Consider the following 21,568-nt stretch of genomic DNA (forward strand, 5'->3'; position numbering starts at 1 on the left):
CACCGGTAAGCCCTATGGCGCGAATCAATGTCGTTTTACCTTCACATGTTGCTCGTGGATTGTTCTTCGCTCTTCGTCACGTTGGTGGAGTGCGTCGTGGCCCGATCCGTCACCACGGCCACCATGGACAGCGCCGCAGTGTTTTCGAGCGTCCTTGTTACTAAAAACAATGGATATGGCAAACAAATTGTTGAGAAAATTCCCTCTTTTCCGTCCGGATTGTACTACACATACATCAAACCCGTACCACATGTTGCGTATAAGGTAATTTTCCAGAATGTTGATGCATTCAAAACTTGGCATGAACGCCTTGGCCATCCTGGAGTAGGGATGATGCGGAAAATTATTAGCAATTCAAATGGTCATGAGTTAAATACTGTTAAATTTCTGAAATCTTCAGATTTTATGTGCACTTCATGCGCTACAGGAAAATTGATCTTACGTCCATCGCCCGTCAAGATCCAAAATGAGCCACTAAAATTTTTTGAACGCATTCAAGGAGATATTTGTGGCCATATACAACCAACGTCTGGACCGTTCAGGTATTTCATGGTTCTAATAGACGCATCTACTAGATGGTCTCATATGTGTCTTTTATCCACACGTAACCATGCTTTCGCAAAAATTATTGCTCAACTTATTAAACTTAGAGCACATAATCCTGAACATCAAATTCAATCAATTCGAATAGACAATGCTGCTGAATTTTCCTCAAAGGCTTTCAATGATTATTGTGTGGCTTTAGGAATTCAAGTTCAGCACTCTGTCCCATATGTCCATACACAAAATGGTTTAGCAGAATCTCTTATTAAAAGAATTAAACTCATTGCAAGACCACTACTACAAAATTGCAACCTACCAACTTCATGTTGGGGTCATGCAGTCTTACACGCTGCCAACTTAATTCAATTGCGTCCAACTGCATACCATGTTGTCTCCCCATTGCAATTAGTACGTGGGAATATGCCAAATATTTCCCATCTGCGAAAATTCGGTTGCGCTGTATACGTACCGATCTCACTACCTAAGCGTACCTCTATGAGTCCACATAGGAAACTTGGTATCTATGTGGGATATCAATCCCCATCGATAATCAAATACCTCGAGCCTCTTACAGGGGACTTATTCACGGCCCGGTATGCTGACTGCATATTCAATGAGGACCATTTCCCAGCATTAGGGGGAGATTTCAAGTACCAAAGTGAATGCCAGGAAATCAACTGGAATGCCCAAGGCAATTCCCCCTCAGATCCACGTACTCAAGAAACTGAACAACAAGTTCAGAAAATCATAAACTTGCAACATATTGCAAATAACCTGCCAGATGCATTTACTGATTATAAGGGTGTCACTAAATCCTCTTATCCTGCTCGCAATGCGCCCGAAAGAGTGGAGGTACCAATAAAAACCATTCAACTCCCACTTCCAAAGAAGAGGGGGAGAAGTACGGCCGCTCCTAAGGATAATGCTCCAAGTAAGCGTCCAAGGAAATCGAGAGGTAAATCCTCCAAATCAGTAAATCCAAGCCAACCTCAAGTTGGTAGACACCCAATAGTGGATAAAAATCCAACACCAGGACCAAATCCACAACCCGGATCAACGGTGCATCCAAATTCTGATCCTGGGACATCGGAACACCCTGACTCCATAGTTTTGGGAAATGTTGAGTCAAATAATGGGGTGAAAGAAATTTCCATCAATTATATTGATTTTGGAGAATCATATGATCGTAAGACTACTGTTGTAGACATGTATTTCTCCGCAGCAATTGCAGAAATCTTTCTCAATGATCCAGATCCTAAGACCATGGCAGAGTGCAAAAAGCGCTCAGACTGGGCTCAATGGAAAGAAGCAATTCAAGCTGAGATAGCCTCGCTCACTAAAAGAGGGGTATTCACAAAAGCTATGCCCACACCCTCCAAAGTCTTTCCTGTAGGCTTTAAATGGGTTTTCGTCCGGAAACGGAATGAGAACAATGAGGTGGTGAGATATAAAGCAAGGCTCGTAGCACAAGGGTTCACGCAGAGACCCGACATTGATTATAATAAAACTTATTCTCCAATAATGAGTGGAATTACTTTCCGATACTTAATATCATTGGCAGTTCAAAATCATCTATCTATGCAGTTGATGGATGTGGTGACAGCATATTTATATGGGTCACTTGATTCGGACATATATATGAAGGTTCCCGATGGAATCCAAATTCCGAATCCAAACGCAAATCGTAACATGTATTGTGTAAAACGACAAAAGTCATTATATGGCTTGAAGCAGTCGGGACAAATGTGGTACAACCGACTGAGTGAATTCCTTTTAAACAAAGGATACACCAATAATGATGATTGCCCATGTGTTTTCATTAAGAAATCTCAAACGGGATTTTGTATTATATCTGTATATGTTGATGATTTAAATATCATTGGCAGTCCAAAGGATATAGAAGAAGCACGCAAACATCTAAAGACGGAATTCGAGATGAAGGATTTGGGAAAGACCAAATATTGCCTAGGCTTACAAATTGAGCACCGTCCTTTAGGGATTTTAGTGCATCAATCAGCCTATATCTAGAAAATATTGGAGAAATTCAATATGGATAAATCATACCCTAATAAAACCCCGATGGTTGTTCGTTCCTTAGAATTAGGGAAAGATCCATTTAGACCACCGGATGTTGGGGAGAAGACGTTGGGACATGAAATCCCATATCTCAGTGTCATTGGCGCACTTATGTATCTTGCAAATTGCACCAAGCCTGATATCGCATTTGCAGTGAACTTACTAGCTAGGCATAGTGCGGACCCGACTCACCGTCATTGGACGAGAGCAAAGTGTATCCTCAGATACCTTAATGGCACAAAGGATCTTGGTTTATTCTTTACGAAAAATCATGATCCCAATATGATTGGCTATACAGATGCTGGTTACTTATCTGATCCTCATAACGGAAAATCCCAAACAGGATTTGTATTCCTACATGGAGGTATCGCTATTTCATGGAAGTCTTCTAAGCAGACTCTGACAGCCACCTCTACTAATCATTCTGAAATTATTGCTCTATACGAGGCATCACGAGAATGTGTGTGGCTTCGTAGAATGATTAACCACATACAACAGTCATGTGGTATTGGTTCAATTGAATCACCAACAATTATCTATGAAGATAATTCCGCTTGTGTTACACAGATGCAAACAGGTTACATAAAGAGCAATATCACTAGCATATTGTTCCTAAATTGTTTTATCCCCATGAATTACAAGAAAGTGGGGAAATAAACATCTTGCAAATCAAGTCATGTGATAACCTCGCTGACCTATTTACTAAGTCCTTACCAACTTCTGTGTTTCAAAAATTGGTACATGGAATTGGTATGCGGCGACTTCGAGATTTGCCAGAATCAGGGGGAGACATCTCCTAGACGCCACCTGTATCAGCATCATATTATACTCTTTTCTTTCACAAGTTTTACTTAAAAGGTTTCTTGTTAAAGTTTTTAATGAGGTAATATTAACATAAGCATGTGTCATATTTTCTATTTTCCCCACCAGGGTTTTTGTTGGAAATATCAAAGACACACATTGCCCTCCCAACTCATCCATGGTTTTTCCTTGAAAAAGGTTTTTCACGAGAGTTATTTCAAGAGGCAATACTTATAGTATGTCGTCATATTTTTCTCCTGATTTTCCCACTGGGTTTTTATAGGAGTTTTAGCGACATATCTCTTAATATAGCTCCTCACATTTTTCCTTATCGGTTTTAGAGGAGTTATCTTTATGTCGTATCTCCAATATTTTTCCCCACTAGGGTTTTTAATTGGAATACCAATGACATAGTGGTTTGTTTAAATCACACAAGTATATGCTACCTTCTCCTTATTTTCCTATAAAGATTTAAAGGAGTTTTATAACATATCAATATATATACATATTCCTCGGTTTTTTCCTATAGGGTTTTTCGAGGAATCCAAGATTACAGCTACATTGATCTTAAGAATGATTCGATCAGGGGGAGTGTTGTGAAACGATGTCTCCTCTAAAGAGACACCTCTTCATCATCTAATCGGTGATCTCATCTGGTGATAGGATTAGCAGTTAGCCTAGCAGTTAGCATGCCATCCGAAGGGGCATGTCCTTTGGCCAAGAGCAGTTGCTCTTCCTGTACTCAAACACCAAGGAGTCACGTCCGTACGACTACGAAGAGACGTCCGTACGACGTGATCTCTCACTTGTATATAATCTAACAAGATCAATGAAAGCAGCAGTTGTTCCCAAAATCTTTGTTTCATTTACATTACACTTAACAAATCCAAACATGTGTTTGTGCAGAATCGCTTGCGTCGCCACCCTGGCAGGCTTCAATCCAAACATGTGTTTGTGCAGCTAGTAGTGGAATCGAGACAACATTCGTCGATAAAGGAATAAGAGACAGAGGTCATTTAGTCCATCCATTATATACAGCTTCAATCTTACTGGAGGACTCTTCAAATGCTGCATGTTCAACTTCTACAAATAGCAGTAACAGCGCAAATGATTAATTATTTGACATAAATATTAATCTAGTTGGAGACATAAATATGAATACTATTCAGTATATTTGGTCAAAGTCAAGTTAGTTTGACTGACATAAATCTTATAGCTGTATCCTTTTCTAGATGAATGGAGTATGAAATTATAGTGTTTATATTATGTGCATATTTATTGCTACAACGAAACCTTTGAGCTAGTTTATCGTCTACTCTGACTAAAGACTAAATGAAAAGAGAGCGACTATCAACAGTCAAATTTGTCAACCATTCAATAGTATTTTTTTCTCACAACAAATCAGCGAACAATACTTTCAACTATGGCTTATCAGCCAAGCGAATGATTGTTTATGCATATCTATTTTTTGACTACTTAAAAAGTTATGGCTAAAATTACTATTCGCTTATTTATTGTGAGAGAAAAACACTACTAGCTGACAGTACGGCTTATAAGACAAGCGAACAAGCTCTGGAAAGAGTACTGTTTAGTTGCACGAGTAAAACATAAACAATTAGACAGACACAATGGCATAGATAAATGTTTAATTGTTAACAAATATCAAATAGTTTTATAAAGTCGTTTCTGTCACCAAATACTATAGTTCAAACGTCCCAAGTGGAGTTTAAATGCACATTTAAACACACTGTTTAAACTTTTTCACTCTTTTAACCGACTGTTTTTTTCTTGTTTAATTCACTGTTTATAGAGCATTAACGACACGTACATTCACAGCTTAGGATTTACACGCGACAGTTTATGATTTAGGCCTTGTTTAGTTCCAAAAAATTTTGCAAAATAGGAATAGTAGCACTTTCGTTTGTATTTGACAAATATTGTCCAATCATGAACTAACTAGGCTCAAAAGATTCGTCTCGTCAATTTCGACCAAACTGTGTAATTAGTTTTTATTTTCGTCTATATTTAATACTTCATGCATGCGTCTAAAGATTTGATGTCACAGGGAATCTGAAAAATTTTGCAAAATTTTTTAGAAAGTAAACAAGGCCTTACACACGTGTAAACGATGGCTTAGATGAACACTGCCCGCGCCCGGTGCTATCTACCGTGGAATCCAGCCAGTGCTCAACTTACACGGTTACCATGACCATTCGTTTATTCAGTAACGGAGAAGCAATGACTGAGGCAAGAAAATAAATCAAACTCGCAAATAGATCAACATTATCACTTCTAGTGTGCCAAGTGCGAACAACTCGCAATACGTTGATGCACAAATGGTTCACCAAGCACGTTTCAAAACGAGTTGAATCATCAAACCACTGAGGTCTTAGCAAGTCAAAACTTAAAACAAAACACTTCCGACTCTTACGATCACATACACTGACCACAGCTAAATCACATGAACAGGTTCGGCCTCGAAGCCTTGAACGTGGTCTTCAGCTTCCTTGTCGGCGGCCTGACCTTGCGGTACACGAGTGGGAACTTGATCTCACTGTTGTGGAACTGCTTGGTGTTGTCCCTCTTGCACAGCTTGAAGTGCACTGTCGCGGTCTTGATGATCTGGATGCAGGGGGACCTCACACGGTGGCGAGAAGCCATCTCATTGTACATCTGCTCCACAGCGCCATTCAGGGTTGTGTCACGGTACTCCTTGTACATGTTGTGGTAGCCGGTTCTGCTCTGGTAGCGCAGCCAGATGCCGTAGTTCTTAATCGTCGTTGGGTTGCGCTCAAAGATCTGACACAGAATAAAGGACTTTAGCGAATGACACAACACAAAGGATTCTTTCAAATAGTAAGGTTCAGCTCCAAGGACAAGGGACCAGCATCTTTCATCTAAGACAATCCCACTACCCATCTGGATCCAGATCACAACCACAACACTATTGACAGTGCAGGAGAGTCACAAAGATCAGATATAAGCAACATTGAAAGACAGCAAAACTGGTAGTAGTAAAGGAAAACAAACTCATTTTCAGATATCCCAACAAATTTAAAATTGATTGTTGCACATACACAGATTGTTCTTTATACGAAGGCAATGATCAGAAATACAATTAGCAAACAATACTCAACTAGCATTTGGTGAAAAAACTACCGAATAAGTATGACATTTGTTTGCCAATCCCAAAGAATATATCACAAACACTCTTGTTTTCATGAAGCTCACACTCATTTACATATGTAAATCGCTCTTACTATCATCCAAATGGATATTGACACAAATAAGGTTAGGCAGCCAGCACATAGTGGCAATCGCAAGGCACTAAACAAGCAGCTAAAGGATGGCAAGGTTCACATGTAGCAGCCCAATGTGCTAAACAAAAGTGCCCTATCGGAACAGCAGACGTACCTCGTTGATGGCAAGGACCTGGCCGTTGCTCTTCTTAACCTTCTTCAACTTCCTCAGGAAATACCTGCAGACACAAAACAGTCATACATTAATCGACGACCAGCACCGAAAATGAAGGAAATCCTGAAGGAAGCACAGATATAGATGGCAGCTCACCAGAACTTGCTCTTTGCGCGGACCTCGTTGGTGGCCCAAAGCTTCATGCGGTAGATCTTGGGGTGCTCGTCGCCGGGCGTCGGCAGCGCGCGCCCCACCACCTGGTACTGATGGAACTGCACAGGTGCGAGAACAGGGGGCAAATCAAACCCATGGATCAAATTATAATCACAGCAGTCGGAGTGACGGAGCGAGAGAAGACTCACCCTGAAGGCCACCATTTCCGCGAGCTCGTCGAAACCCTAGCCTAACCTAGCCTAAGGGGACGAAGATGACGAGAGGAGGCGGCGGCGGGTGAAGGCGGCGGCCGTGGGCGTGAGAGGAGCGTTTATAGGTGCCGATTATGGAAGTGAACCCTAATGGGCCCAAGTTCTCGCCGTCCTGGCCCATTTGTTGCACAAATTATGATTGGGCTTCCCTTCTTTCGACAAGGCCGTAAGTCTTTGAAAAAAAGTCTATTTTTCCTTCCCCAACCCTAACTTTCACGAAAGTTCGTTTTTCTCTGCCAACTATAAAATCAGGCAAACCACCTCCTCAACTTTTTAAATCATGTATTTTACCTCTCTAGATCGGTTTCGAAGGCAGTTTTGTTATAGTGAATACTGGTTTTGCTATAGTAACAGTGGTTTTGTTTTTTTAAATTATTTCAGCTGAATGTTTGAAAATTCATAATAAATCATAAAAAAATTATAAAATAGAAAATTCAATTTTGTTGGACTCTACATAAGTATATCTACACACTGAACATAAATATGGTATGCTTTAGCACAAATTTTTTGCTATAAAGGTTTTATCTTTTTCTTTTCTATTTATTTCAGCTAAATATTTGAAAAAACATAGTAAATTAAAAAATCATAAAATATAAAATCTATTTTTGTTAGACTCCACATGAGCATATCTACACGGTAAATATATAATATAGTATGCTTTAGTATAATTTTTTTGTTATAGCTTTTGTATAGTTGGCCATGCAGCCCGTGGCCCGTTGGCCCGGCCCGCGGCCCGACATTTTGGCCCAGCCCGGGCACGGCACGGCCCGACAACTACCGAGCACGGCACGGCACGGCCCGAGGCACCGGGCCGTGCCTGGGCCGCCACCGTGGCCCGTGGCACGGCTCAGGCACGGCCCGACGACCCGGTGCTTAATGGCCCAGTAAAAAATATAGTTTTTTAAATCTAAAAAAAAGAGAAAATGTAGGTCTGTTGGTCCATCCATCCATCCTGATTGGCCTAATTCTAAACAAAATTGGCCTATTAAGAAATATAGCGTGCTAATTCTAAACAAAAAAAGAAAATATAGGCTTGCTACTAACTTGGCACGACCTTGGCCCGGTGGCCCGCCGTGCCTTCGGGCCGGCCCGACGGCCCGTGGGCCGTGCCTTGGGCCATACCCTCGGCACGAGGCACGGTGATGGCACGGCCCGGTCGGCACGACGGCACGGCGCGGCCCGAGGTAGGCACGGCACGGCCCGATGGCCATGTATAAGCTTTTGCTTTAGATCTATGCTTTTCTGTAATTAATTGAAATAATTCGTAGCTTCAACTTCTATAATTATTTTGTCGAACTAAAGCATACATATATTATATGTTCATTGTGTATATATACTCATGTGGAGTCTAAGAAAATTAGATTTTCTATTTTATGATTTTTTTCTATGATTTACTATGATTTTTCAAAGATCCAGCCAAATAAATAAATAAAAGAAAATGATAAAACATTTATAGCAAAAACTTTGTACTAAAGCATACCATATTATATGTTTACTATATAAATCTACTTATGTGGAGTCCAAAAGAATTAGTTTTTCTATTTTATGATTTTTTGTGATTTACTATGATTTCTTTAAAAATTTTAGCCAAAATAATTAAAAAAAGAAAAAAGACAACCATCAACAAAACCACCATTCACTGTAGAAAAACCGCCTTCGGAACCACTCTAGGGAGGTAAAATGCACGGTTTTAAAAGTTAAGGGAGGTGGTTTTGTCTGGTTTTGGAGTTGAGGGAGGAAAAGCAAACTTTTGTGAAAGTTGGAAGAGGAAAAATAGACTTTTACCTAAGCCTTTCACACCCCCAGTGGTGGTTTCCTGGTGGTGAAGCAGGCATGGCTTTAGCCTCCTTCCTGTCAATTAGGTGGTCTCTAGTGATCCATAAACATAAGTATTTTGACTAACATGTGTTTTACAATAGCATACGTAGTTGGGTTAGTCACAGTGAGAATAGCATATGTAGTTGACTAACATATGTTTTACAATAACATGGTTCGTTGATTGAAGCATGACACAAATGGTACATATTCGTGAGAAGACAAACAATACATGGAGAAAATGTTGGATGTGTGCATGGAGATGCTTTTTGTAACGTGGATGCACAAAGAGGCCAACTCCAAGTCAAGTTGATGATGGTAAGTGGCCCTATTGAGACAGTTTCAAGTCAAAGATCTCAAAGAAGTTAAATTGGTCAAGATCAGACTTGAAACAGTCTAAGTATTCACCAGAGGTTAGTGTTGACCTTGGTAGATGGTTCTGATGGTATTGTTTCATGGCCAGAAATGACTTTGCCCTAGTAACCATTTGAGTGCCATATCCAGTGGGGACTACAATGAGGCGCAAGTTAACTATGTCACTCATTGTAGAGACCATATAGTGTTTTTTCCAGAGTGCACATTATCATCACCTTTGTTTCTAAAAGTACCGACACTAGGTAGGAAATTTTTTTTACTGATGTCGTTTTGCAAATATAGAAATGAGCTCATCTTATATTCAATAGTCATATCGCTAGGTGTCATGTCCTCGTCACCTGACTCTAAACTTGCTATTATGGTGGTCAAAGCACGCGTAGAGGCACAAAGGTTGATGGATTGTATGTTGAGACAACAGTGATGATCAAATCAACGGTGGGACACAAGGTTTTCGACAATGAGTGTTAGTGAAGTGCATGATTTTCGGCAGCATGTGGGTTTGGTTGGTGGAGGACTACAACATGACATAGGTGCCATCATTCAGACACATGAAAGCGCCAACGACAACATTAGTGGAGACCAACGAGGGTGTGATGGCCCGTGCCACCCTAGGGGTCGCAATGGTGGCACATCACATAGATAAAAAAAAGTGGCATCAATTAAATAATAAGGAGCCCAATCATGTAAAAACGCAGATAGGAACAATAAATCCTTGTTGAAGAAGAGAGGTGAGCAAGAGTGAAGAGTAGAGCGCGCATGGGAAGTGCGGTCGCTACGAATGAAGTGGGATTATATATGGATCTTTGAAATAAGAGTTTTTCTACTTTCTAGAAGTGAATTATTGATCAAAAGAATGGAAGGAACCCCATATATATGTGGCTATGCTCTTAGAATACCTTCTTCCATGCTATTGAAGCATGCGAACAGGTGAGTGAGTGAGTGAAGAGAGAAGCCACACCTCTTTCGAGGTGAGGCAAGTGATGAACGAGTAGATCCTTAGACCTATTCTCTCTTTCAGTAGCATATTTAAGATGTAATCGATGAATTTGCAAGTTATATGATTTGCAATGAAATGTGATATATTTCTACTTATAGCATGAAGGCCAGTGAACAATTGCCGAATCCGTTTAGATAAAGTTGCCTTCGGTACAGTCCGCCATTATAATGTGGACTTAACCTTTTTCCATTCCATCTATTCTTAGTGCTCGGTAGAGAGCATGCATGATAACACGATGACATTAGTGGTTTATTGCCTTCATCCGATGATTGAGTATATATACATAAGTAAAGTGGTGTAGTGAAAGGATGTCCCTTTTCCGAAAGGAGAATTAAATCATTTCTAGTTTTTGTGCCAAAGGACATGTCCCTTTGTCTTTAGTAGAGCTCTACTCCTTGTTTTTTAGCTCCAGCTTCTTGATCCTCTTATGAAGTGATTCTAGTTGATGGAGCAGAGGAGCAGGGTTTTTTTAGTTCCTAGCTTCTAGTCTAAATGAAGAAATGATTTTTGTTCCTCATCGGAATCTGGACAAGATTTTGCTATTTGACCGAGGAGCGATTCTTATGGAGAAATCTGTTCTGAGGAGCCTTACCAAGCAGTTCCTTACTAATGCCTATTCTAATTTCAAATCAAGCCTTGCCAAGCAGTTCCTTACTAATGTCTATTCTAATTTCAAATCACCCATGACGGCCTGTTCGGCTGCGACTGCAGCCGGAAAAAGGCGCAGCCTAACAACCCCGAAATAAAGGCACTATTTGGCAACAGCGTAGATGGACGGGCCAGCGCACAGCACCTCACTACTTGTCTACTTCACAAAGCGCAGATGGTCGGACAAACCGCAAGTGCACAGCAACTTCGGAGAAGCCAGTTTGGACGGCGCTGCCAATTGCACCTCATGCACGAGTGCGGTTCGTGTCTCGTCAGCACGAAAGACGGAAAGACACACAAACAACAAAGAGCATATAAGTACGACCTGCAATGGTAAGTCACTAACTCCGTAGTAACTCGACGAAACTAGCAGCCCTCACAAGATGCAATTGCAGATAAACAAACAAGCTATAACCTGCTAGTGGCATGCGTTCCCAGGTCTAAACAACGAAACATTTCAATGATACTCATGGAAATATTGTAGATCGGGACGACAAGTTCGTAGCCAACTAACCAGGGGCACAAGCAATCAGAACATAGTGGCATTACAGGCAATTTTACATTAAACAATTAAAATGAGGTGCATTCATACTACTCCATTTTACAAATTTATATGTCAAACAACGAATAGGAGCGTACATCAATCTTGTTCCACCCTATCCTCTACGCACAACACGGCATGTACAACACAGATAACAAAGTAGCCGAGTAACAAACATTTACATTAAACAGACCGCTGGTGATTGAAGGCATAATTCTCACCACACCTCCGCTCCTTTTGTGGCGCCAAGCAGCACAGCAATTGCAGCAAGCGAAGCCTGTTCATGGCACCAAAAAGTTTGGGGGGGCAAAGTTAGCACAACCTCTGTGCATTAATTTGCAAGAGAAAGCACAGATCTACAATACCATGGCTACTAAATATCACATCACATGGTCAAGTAGTAACAAACACCTGTAGTGCCAAGCTAAATTGTGCAGCTTTCATAGAATTGTTGTTAGTTTAACTGACATATGCTTCCATCCAAGTAAGAGATACCAAAAGCTATGTTGAAATCGATTAAACTCTTTTTTAAAAAAATATAAAGAGGATGCACTTCTTCAACTACACAATTTGCAGTAAGTCTTTTCATTTGAATATCCATCACCAATAACTTTATAGGAGCTAGTGAAATGTAAATGATATAGAGTTCAGTGACAGGAGTCGATGCTGTATTTGCAGTTCGTGTTTGTAAAACTGTTAAAAAACCTGATATTGGCCCTAAATCTTCACATGATTAATGAATGTTCGCATCTAAAATCCATTACCATACAAGGGAACTCATAAATATAGCTGGAGGAGACATAAGAGCAATGCATACATTGCTAGGAAGGACTTACAGCAATAGTGCAAGCAACATATCCTGGTTTCTCCCTGTAATCATGTACTCGGACACAAATCAGCACAAAAGCTCCAATATACCATGGAATGGCAGCAAAGAAGAACCCAAGTATAAACCTGTAGCGAACAGTGTAAATATCAGTTCCAATATGAGTTCATATATATGAATTGCAAGATGATTGATATTTAGAAAAACATACAGAAACCATCCCATGCCAAGGCCACAACATGGAAGAGGTCGCATTCTAACAGGCCTTCCTTCAACAACAGGAATATAACCTACAAAACACCAAAATGCAAAAATAATTAGCCAAGTTAAGTCAAAGTTCCAGTGTAGTTAGTGACTCTGTATCTTCCTCCATTTTGAACATAGATCAAAATTATAAACTGAATTATTCATTTTATATATTTATTTGTAGAGTTGAATTATTATTTTTTGGATGAAATAGAGTTGAATTATTTATGTAATCCTTTGCTGAACCTATTTGAAAATGAACTACCCTGCATCTATCTGATTGTTCCAACAAATCAAATTTCCTGCTCATTTACTTCAAAATTACAGAACACTTCAAAGTTCAAAGACAAAAAAATATCAATTCAGTTTCCCTCGAGCTCCATGAGCTACCGATCTCAAATGACCTCTAATTTGGGATGAGCAAAAAGGATGCAGAAGGAAAGGAACTGCAGGTTCAGATACACAGGAAGACAGCTGAGCAGGACAAGGACAACACCTAAATTTTGAGCTTGCACTGTAATGCCATGTGACCTAGTGAGCACAGGGGTTAGGCGATAGAAAAGATCTACTCGAGGAATCAACCACACAAGACTCCACGGACGAACGCCTCCGTTGATCAATTCTATGGAAGGAATCAACAGAGATGCAGCACAGAATTCGCATCGTAAGGCGCGATTAGGACCTTCCGTACCTTGCGCGACCTGGTAGCCTTGGGCGTAGTACGGCGCGGCGGCCGCGTAGGGTTGCTGCGGGGGCGGGTAGACCGCATACGACGCCGGCGGCTGCTGCGGGTAGTGCTGCATACCGGGCGGCGGCGCCGGCTGGGGGAACCCGACCGCCGGCTGCGGAAACTGCCCAGAGGCCCCGGACGGGGGCCCGAAGGTGCCGTACTGGTGCTGGTGCTGCGGCGGCGCCGACGGCGGGTAGCCGTAAGAGGACGAGGAGGTGTCCGCCGAGCGGGCCTTCTCGTCGGCGTCCGGCATCTGGCCACCCATGGCAGCTCCCGCGGTGGTAAAGCCTAGTTAGGTTTGGGGAATTGCCCAATTGGGACGCAGGACGACGGCAGGAGAGAGGAGGGAAGAGGGCGAGGCGTTCTTCACTAAAAAACTTGGGAGGATTTGCGCGTTGTTATTTCTTGACGAAAGACGATTAACGTGTGCCTCCAGCCTGGACGGATGGAGGTGTTGGTGCTTAACCTCTCTGTGTGCCAGTTTGTAGAGTCGGATCTCATTTTAGTTTTGACAGCTGAAAGCCTGAAACGTGCTACATGAGGATTGAGGAGCAGGTAATCAGCACATTTTTTTTGCCCTTTTCACTTCAAATTTCAAAAGAACCATGCTGATGAAAAGATTTAGGTCCTTGTTAAACAACAGCCTGATCGGCTAGCTACTGCAGCTACGAACATTAAATCTACTCACTGTAGCACTCCAACGACGGTCATGAAAAAAGACATCCAATATAAAGTGGGTGAATGGTGAATGATGGTACATGGTGCATACATAAGTGGTTTATGTATGACCGACCTACGTATGTACCATTATCCACCCACTTATATCAGCTGTCTTACTCTTCTTTTATAGCGGGCGTGGGCTGAGAGTGAGTAAATTTAATGTTCCGCAGCTGCTGCAGTGAGCCCATTCGTTTAAGCTTATTAGCCGAATCTATCAGCCATTCAGCAGTATTTTTCTTTCACAATAAATCAGCCAATAGTAGTTTCAACCAGTTGCCAGCTTCCAAAATTGATAGGAACATGCAGGATTCTCATTGCTCATAGGAAATCCTGCTCAGGTCAATTTGAACCAAACAAATTGCAATTTACCAAACATGTCTCGTTCCTTAGCATCTAAGTTAACAGGCTGAAATGTTGCTATCATCATAGTATATAGGTGCAAACAAAAAATAATGAGCTCCCGACACGCTATTTTCAGCCTGGTCTAGTTTTTCACAACCTAGGGCTGCTGGGCAGAGAACCAGAGAGTTTCCACACGGACACGGTATACGTTTTCTGCTTTGATGGTCGTCATCCAGCAGAACAGACTGCTTGATTTTGTTTTACCCTTTTTAAAACGGATATCATTTCACCTTTTTTTAAAAGAATATCCAAATAACATGATTGCGGTTCGCAAAATGTTTTCAGAAGGGCTGCTTAATAATATCCTCAGCTTATGAGAACCTTGTGCAGCACAAGATGAGAGAACCTTGTGCAGCACAAGATGAGAGGCTGCTTAATAATATCCGCAGCTTATGAGAACCTTGTATTTATTATTAGTATTGTTCCTTTTGATCTCACCAAACAGTAGTGCCTTGCCACATACAACCAGAGGCTACACCGGCCATTGACAGGCTGCAGCAAACAAATTATTTAATGAACAACTCAGCTCTGGTGTCGATTCGGAGTTCATAAAGAACCAGAAGTGCAGCTGCAGGCTTCCACTGGAACAGCTCAGATCTTCGGTGGCGGATCCTGGATACCGCAGACCAAATTGGCAGGTACAGCTACATCCATCATCTTCGGATATGACAAGTTCAAGTCTGCCCAAGATCGAGACCAAATGATCAGACTTGTTTCTTTCAGCCCAAAACAAGAGGATTAATTTGGCAAAGCAAGTGAGCATGTCAGCAGAAATGTGTGAATTCGGTATGAACCAATTGTACATATCCACTTGAGAGAACTTACTACTCATGATCGTCTTGAAAGTTTCCTGGACAGAAAATAATAATAATTAGAAAAACAAAACAAAACATTGTTAAGTGAAATTTTAAGAATTTCTTTTCTTTTGAGCTATTTAAGAATTTCAGCCTAAATAGAAGCTACCAATTACCTTATCTTTCGTGAGTCGAGCATTATAGGCAACCTCCTCTTCAACAGTACTTACCTGCAACAACATAGATCGAGTGACTGCTAGCCTGGCTGGTGAGCTTCAAGATACCAAGCGACTCACCGTGAAACCTTTATAGTCATGAGCAGGATACAACAGTGTATCCTTTGGCAATGTGAAAATCTGATCAGGATACAAAGTTTCATTTAGTTAAGTTCATTTTTGTCATACAAATACAATTATACAGGACAAGATTTTGCATGCTTGCCTGTGAATGCACTGACTGATACAGCAGATCAGAACTTCCTCCCTGCAATAATATAGAATAAATGCAAACTATCAATAGAAAATCACACATCTACGGTAAACCGAAATTTCTCCAACATGATTTCAGATATTTGCCTCGCAACTTCAGACATGACACTTGTATGTAATGGCGCTTCCTTAAGCTTCGTACGATTAGAAAGACCACAATTACTATTTTCCTGTTTGCTCTTGTGAAGAAACTACCTAACCATATTACCTGGAAATCTGTCCTTCCACATGCCCGGATAATTAAGGCATCACCAGTAAAAGCCATCCTTGGTGAAGGTTGACCATCAGCATCACCTGTAACATACGTCACACAGCCAGAGGTATGGCCTGGAGTAGCTCGCACCTGAAATGGAATATTTTATTTCCATATAAAATTCCATATCCACCAATGCAACAAGAAATTCCTTAAAGTCAATCTATTTTAATGCACATTCTCCGCTGAGGGTTGTCTTGCATGTCAGTATATGCATGGGTTTTTTTTTGGAACACATATATGCATGGATTTTGTTCATATTTTAGCAGCTATTGACGTGAGAAGAATGCAATACATTTATAAGCACAAACTTTCACAGAATTCCATTGCGAGCCATAATATATGTAAAAACAATGATAGATGGATTCAAAAGACGGACAACAATAAAACTACATTAAATATATTACATAACAACTAACTAATCATTTACATTAACATCACTTAATTTTCATGAACTAACTTAAAAGCATATTTATAGAAGTCTACCGTCAAACATTACACTCTTCAAATGTGAATTGTGTATAAGCAACAGATCAGTTTACAAGTATTACAAAGCAGTAAAAAATTTCGGGAGAAAAAAATGAACAGAAAACATACAGAATAGTTTTATAGAAACATTTTAGTATGAACAGTCAGGTAAGAAACCATGTAGAGCTAAGCCAATTTAAGAATTCAAAGCCAACTGGTGTTCATGGGGGGGGAAAGCTTCTAAGTCCAGATTCTTGTATTTAACGGAAGAATAAAAAAAATCTTTAACAAAAGTTACCAACTGCAACTTCTACATTTCATGAAACACAAGACAAACCATTTTCAAAATCAGGACCACTCACCCATTAAGTTCAAGAAAATCAAAGAGTTTAAGAGAACTGGTTATAGTGTTCTCCATTTATGCGACATTTTAAATCTTGGAATTTATATTATATATACTAAATGAATAAAGCAGAACAGAGTAAAGTAGCCTGTTAGAATGTGGTTGTACCTCAAGGAAAAGGTTGCCAAAGTGTATTTTGTCCCCATGATCAACAAAATGATCAGCTTTTGCTCCACTAGCTTTTGAAATAACAGACTTAACTCCAGGTAGCTTAGTCTACAAGCTCATACCATTAGCTAACCATATTACCAAGGAGAACAAAGCATTAACTGTGAAAAGCAAAAGCCATCAAAACATTCCTAGAAGAAAAAACTGCTTACTTTTATTAGTCCTGTTCCAGTGACGTGATCAGCATGTACATGAGTATTCATAGCATACACGAGCTTCAAGCCCAATTCCTTGATAAGATTAAGATCTCTGTCAACTGTTCTGTCGACAGGGTCAATCAGCTGATCACACAGAAAAAAAAAAGATCAGATGGGATCATGGCATTGACCAAATGTATATTTTTTATATGGATAACATTATTGTAGCTCAAAACTTAGTCAATAATTGCTTCTGCTTTATTTAATAGTTAATTACTTATGTGGCGTATCCTATGGCAAGTCTTGAAATTTTGGTTCACAGTGTTTGTCAGATAAACTAACATGCACCTCAGGAAATTCCAATGTAATATATGATAAAAGGAAAAGGGAAGAAAAAAAAATCTCCCTTAGTTTGCTTCAGCTAATATAATCCTGAAATTCCAAACGATTTAAAGCATGGCTTCAAGTTCTAATATGGGAACCGTTAACACTAGTCAGATACAAACATGAATCGTTGAAACAAAGTACTGAAATCAACCATGGATGTAGGATAAGCAGTTTGAACACCCAACTACTACAAAATTACTGAATCGATGCAACCCAATTGAACAAACTGAAATTGCAGATTCTGAATTGATGAATTACAAACGCTCACTGATTGCAACATACTCATGAGAGATTGAGAGGTAAAAGGATCACCAAAGATCAAATTCGGCCACGAATTACAAACAGGGAGTAGTAGCAGTTGCGCAGATGACAAGCAAATCAGTTAATCCTGCTGCAGATTGGTTCAGTGTTTTGCACCCACTGCATCTACATTCCGATGCTACAACGGTTATGGTTTGAACTCGACGCAAAATAGTAACAGTTCAGTTTACCGAGTGCAGGCACATGAAACCCAATACTGGCCATGCGATCAATCTGCATAGCAAATCCCTTCCCACCAAAATTAACTACCCAAGCCAACAATGCCAGTCCAGTTCCAGGAGCCAAAATAGCCTGAAGCTCTGAACCAATCCCACCCAAACTATGAAGCGCTGGATGGACTCACCACGGCGGGCTTGTCGGGGTCGGCGACGTCGGCGAGGAGGTAGGTGTACGTGGAGCTCTCCTTCTCGAACAGCTGCCTGAACAGCAGCCTCCTGTCCGCGCCGGAACCGGCGCTGTACGCCGACGCCATCGCGAGGGCCACCGGTAGTAACGGCGCGCGCCGCAGGACCAGCCGGGGAGCGCAGGAGGCCGAGGGCGTCAACCTGGCTGCGGAAGCCAAGCGCGGGATCAGGCGGAGCGGGAGAACCATTGCCCCGCCCCCCCTCGCCTGCTATATACTGGGACTGGGAGGCACTGGCTGCGAGCAGCAAGGGAGGGGGGACGCTGGGTCGGCCTTGTTGTAATCGCGTGGATTTGGACGGGATCGTCGACCTCGCGGGTGGCGTGGTTGGGTCGCTTTGGGAGGTGGGAGTGGGACGAGCCGACGATGGATGATTTGAGTAAAGAATTCGGGCGGGCGATGGGGGCAATGGGGATGTGGCGAGTTCGCCGAGGGCGGTGCCGCCGGGAGAGGAGGGCAGGAAGCGGCGGCGAGGCGAAAAACCGCGGCGGGGGGAGTAGCGTTGCCTGGAGATTTTACGAGAGGAGTCGACGACGGGGACGTGTTGCCCGCCGCAAACTGACGAGGTTTCTGCGCATCGGCATCTTATCGCGACCAGCTCAAACGCTGTCGTTCAGTAGTAGTCCATTCAACTCGATCGGACCTCCAAAATTCAAAATTTGTACGGGATAATCTTTTAGGGGAAAAAAATCTCCGAGCAATCGACAGTCATTTGAAACTGTAGATGCGGATACAGGTAATTTGGCCAAAAATAGACACGAGTAGTCGTCATTTGGATGAAATTGAAGAAGCAGGTAGCACAGCTTGTCTTGGTGCAGCTGTGCATCGTGTCAGCTTTGCTTGCATTCGACAAACCACGAGCCATGCCATGAAACGCTAGTGATCAGTGACATCATGGGTTACATACTACTGCCGAAAGGATACCGGACAGTAGTAGTTCTTGTGAGGGCCTGTTTAGATTGGCAATGAAAATTTTTTGGATGTCACATCGAATGTGTCGGAAGGATGTCGGGAGGGTTTTTTAGGAACTAATTAAAAAACAAATTACATAGCTCGTCAGGAAACTTCAAGATAAATTTATTAAGCATAATTAATCTGTCATTAGCATATGTGGGTTACTGTAGCACTTAAGGCTAATCATAGAGTAACTAGGCTTAAAAGATTCGTCTCGCGATTCTCAACTAAACTGTGTAATTAGTTTATTTTTTTATCTAAATTTAATGTTACATGCATGTGTCCAAAGATTCGATGGGATGGATGAAAAAATTTTGGGTAGGAAATTAAACAGGGCCTGAGTTGTGACATCTTTGCTCTTTTTTTAAGGGCATCTTTGCGTATTATTATACAGTACAGTTGCCGCGTGGGTGCCATGTCGATCGCTTGCGCATCCAATTTAATTTTTTTTTAAACGTATATCTTGGTCTGATTCGACCTTTTTGAGTCAGCTTATTGATAGGGCACCAAAGATGAATGCCAATGGATTAGCTTCGCTGTCCGATCAAGCGAGCCGGGTAATCACGCACTTGTTCAGGTGCATACTACCAGCAGTGCCGAAAAGGAAAAGGTCCTTGGATCAGCAAACAATTACTACTTCTGTAGCTGCGTATACGGAACTTGGACAGTTGACAACATTTTTTCAAGTCAGATGATCGGTTGGCACCTTAATTAGGTTAATATAGGTTGGCACGCAGGCATTCCATCTCCTTCCGTGAGAAAACTTTGCAGGCGGCAGCGTACAAGGCCATTAACAGATGTATACTCCAGGCAAGTGCCTTATCTATTTTTTTCACCGACCACCAACACAATGTCAGAGGATCTACGAAAAATCGATACACATCTTTCACTTAATTATTTTTTTTATAAATGCTTAATTATTTTTTGTTTTTTTACCAGAGATGTTGAATTAAAGCTTGACCGGGCCGAGTGGTCAAGGCGCAGTTGTTTATTAAGGCCTTGTTTAGTTCCATCCAAAATCCAAAAACTTTTCAAGATTTCTCGTCACATCGAACGTTGTGACACATGCATAGAGCATTAAATATTGATAAAAAATAACTAATTGGACAGCTGGCCTGTAAATCGCGAGACAAATCTTTTAAGCCTATTTAGTTTATGGTTAGACACTAATTAACAAATACAAACAAAAATACAACAGTAGTCAAATCTAAAAACATTTCGAGATTAGACAAGGCCTAAGACTCGAGTGGTTGGCCTATATACCCAAGGTTAATGTGGCACATTTTCATTCACTTTAAGTTATGTGTATGTAGAGCCAAAGGCCGTGCTTTTTTAGATCCTCGGGCAAAAAAGTTTACATGGCCCAACATCATAATCCAATAAAGCAAAAACATATACCCTACAGTACGTATGCTATACATTCACACCGTGTGAACATAGAAATACACCATAGTCTATAGTCTTATGAACGTCTTCAAGAGACTAGGCAAGCATATATATCGTAAAAATTGACAAAGCCATTACATATGTTTCGATATTGACGCACACTCTAGAAGAAGAAGAATTAGCCAAAAAAACATGAGCACCCATCTCAAGTCAGACTCGAATCTAGGTGGGAAGTTATCACCATAAGGCTAGTCTCAATGCATGTTTCATGAGAGTGTCATACACATTAAATAGAGTGCCCACATAAGCAAAATTGCTGACTTGACAGGGTCATTAAATGAAGAAGTTTGATCAGATGAGAGAGGAGTTTCATCTCCATGAAACTCATATGGCTTGGTTACCTAGTTTATAGTCTTGGTAACTGTACCATGAAACTATGCATTGAGACTGACCTAATAGAACATAACCAATTTAGCTATAATTAATTTTAATAATACATGATACATCTCTTTCCACATCAAGGAATTTGGCCTATAATTGACATGCATCATATATGAGTGCCACGTGTTCAAATTTACCATTGATGAATGGCAAGCATATAGGGTTAGGGGTGCAATGGGTGTGTCTGCCTCGGGCCCACTCCAGGAGCCTAGACCCAGAATACAAGCCCCAACCCTATAGCCTAACTCCCAGGCACACCCCAAGAGGAAGCAGCGAAGGCGAAGTGAAGCAGTGGTCAAAGAAATGGAACCATGCATTCGCATCCACCTCAGAGTCTCAAGAGAAGAGCCCATGTTCTGACTCCCTCACTCCCTATGATCCCATGATTCCCATCTATGTGTGTGAC

The 21,568-nt window shown here is 41.2% G+C and overlaps 3 protein-coding genes across 3 annotated transcripts; all 3 read right to left on the reverse strand.

Annotated features, from left to right (window-relative positions):
* Positions 5,677–7,356, reverse strand: LOC8061833 (60S ribosomal protein L18a). The gene is made up of 4 exons (XM_002458234.2): positions 7,197–7,356; positions 6,991–7,106; positions 6,835–6,898; positions 5,677–6,219 (listed from the first exon to the last, which is right to left on the reverse strand). The coding sequence occupies exons 1-4, from the start codon at positions 7,209–7,211 to the stop codon at positions 5,878–5,880; spliced, it is 537 nt and encodes a 178-aa protein (XP_002458279.1). The 5' UTR covers positions 7,212–7,356; the 3' UTR covers positions 5,677–5,877.
* Positions 11,593–13,899, reverse strand: LOC8060149 (60S ribosomal protein L18a-like protein). Its single transcript, XM_002458235.2, has 4 exons — positions 13,399–13,899; positions 12,673–12,751; positions 12,472–12,589; positions 11,593–11,912 (listed from the first exon to the last, which is right to left on the reverse strand). The coding sequence occupies exons 1-4, from the start codon at positions 13,700–13,702 to the stop codon at positions 11,853–11,855; spliced, it is 561 nt and encodes a 186-aa protein (XP_002458280.1). The 5' UTR covers positions 13,703–13,899; the 3' UTR covers positions 11,593–11,852.
* Positions 14,937–18,942, reverse strand: LOC8060399 (persulfide dioxygenase ETHE1 homolog, mitochondrial). Its single transcript, XM_002458236.2, has 9 exons — positions 18,322–18,942; positions 17,286–17,414; positions 17,074–17,181; positions 16,050–16,184; positions 15,795–15,836; positions 15,650–15,709; positions 15,530–15,583; positions 15,385–15,409; positions 14,937–15,239 (listed from the first exon to the last, which is right to left on the reverse strand). Exons 1-9 carry the CDS (start codon positions 18,568–18,570, stop codon positions 15,151–15,153), a joined length of 891 nt encoding a protein of 296 aa, XP_002458281.1. The 5' UTR covers positions 18,571–18,942; the 3' UTR covers positions 14,937–15,150.

Source organism: Sorghum bicolor, chromosome 3 (assembly GCF_000003195.3).
Source record: "Sorghum bicolor cultivar BTx623 chromosome 3, Sorghum_bicolor_NCBIv3, whole genome shotgun sequence".
NCBI classification, from domain to species: domain Eukaryota; kingdom Viridiplantae; phylum Streptophyta; class Magnoliopsida; order Poales; family Poaceae; genus Sorghum; species Sorghum bicolor.

What these genes read in the sequence shown, in the direction of transcription:
- LOC8060149 (XM_002458235.2), bottom strand. Translation starts at nt 13,702, where the DNA reads ATGGGTGGCCAGATGCCGGACGCCGACGAGAAGGCCCGCTCGGCGGAC. An exon ending in AGGCTACCAGGTCGCGCAAG is followed by an intron (nt 12,752 to 13,398) that starts GTACGGAAGGTC and finishes GGTGTTTTGTAG; the next exon opens with GTTATATTCCTGTTGTTGAA. An exon ending in ATGTTGCTTGCACTATTGCT is followed by an intron (nt 11,913 to 12,471) that starts GTAAGTCCTTCC and finishes TGCCATGAACAG; the next exon opens with GCTTCGCTTGCTGCAATTGC.
- LOC8060399 (XM_002458236.2), bottom strand. Translation starts at nt 18,570, where the DNA reads ATGGTTCTCCCGCTCCGCCTGATCCCGCGCTTGGCTTCCGCAGCCAGG. An exon ending in TTGGCAACCTTTTCCTTGAG is followed by an intron (nt 16,185 to 17,073) that starts GTACAACCACAT and finishes ATTCCATTTCAG; the next exon opens with GTGCGAGCTACTCCAGGCCA. An exon ending in ATCAGTCAGTGCATTCACAG is followed by an intron (nt 15,710 to 15,794) that starts GCAAGCATGCAA and finishes TATCCTGATCAG; the next exon opens with ATTTTCACATTGCCAAAGGA.
- LOC8061833 (XM_002458234.2), bottom strand. An exon ending in CGCGCAAAGAGCAAGTTCTG is followed by an intron (nt 6,899 to 6,990) that starts GTGAGCTGCCAT and finishes TTGTGTCTGCAG; the next exon opens with GTATTTCCTGAGGAAGTTGA. An exon ending in AGGTCCTTGCCATCAACGAG is followed by an intron (nt 6,220 to 6,834) that starts GTACGTCTGCTG and finishes ATTCTGTGTCAG; the next exon opens with ATCTTTGAGCGCAACCCAAC.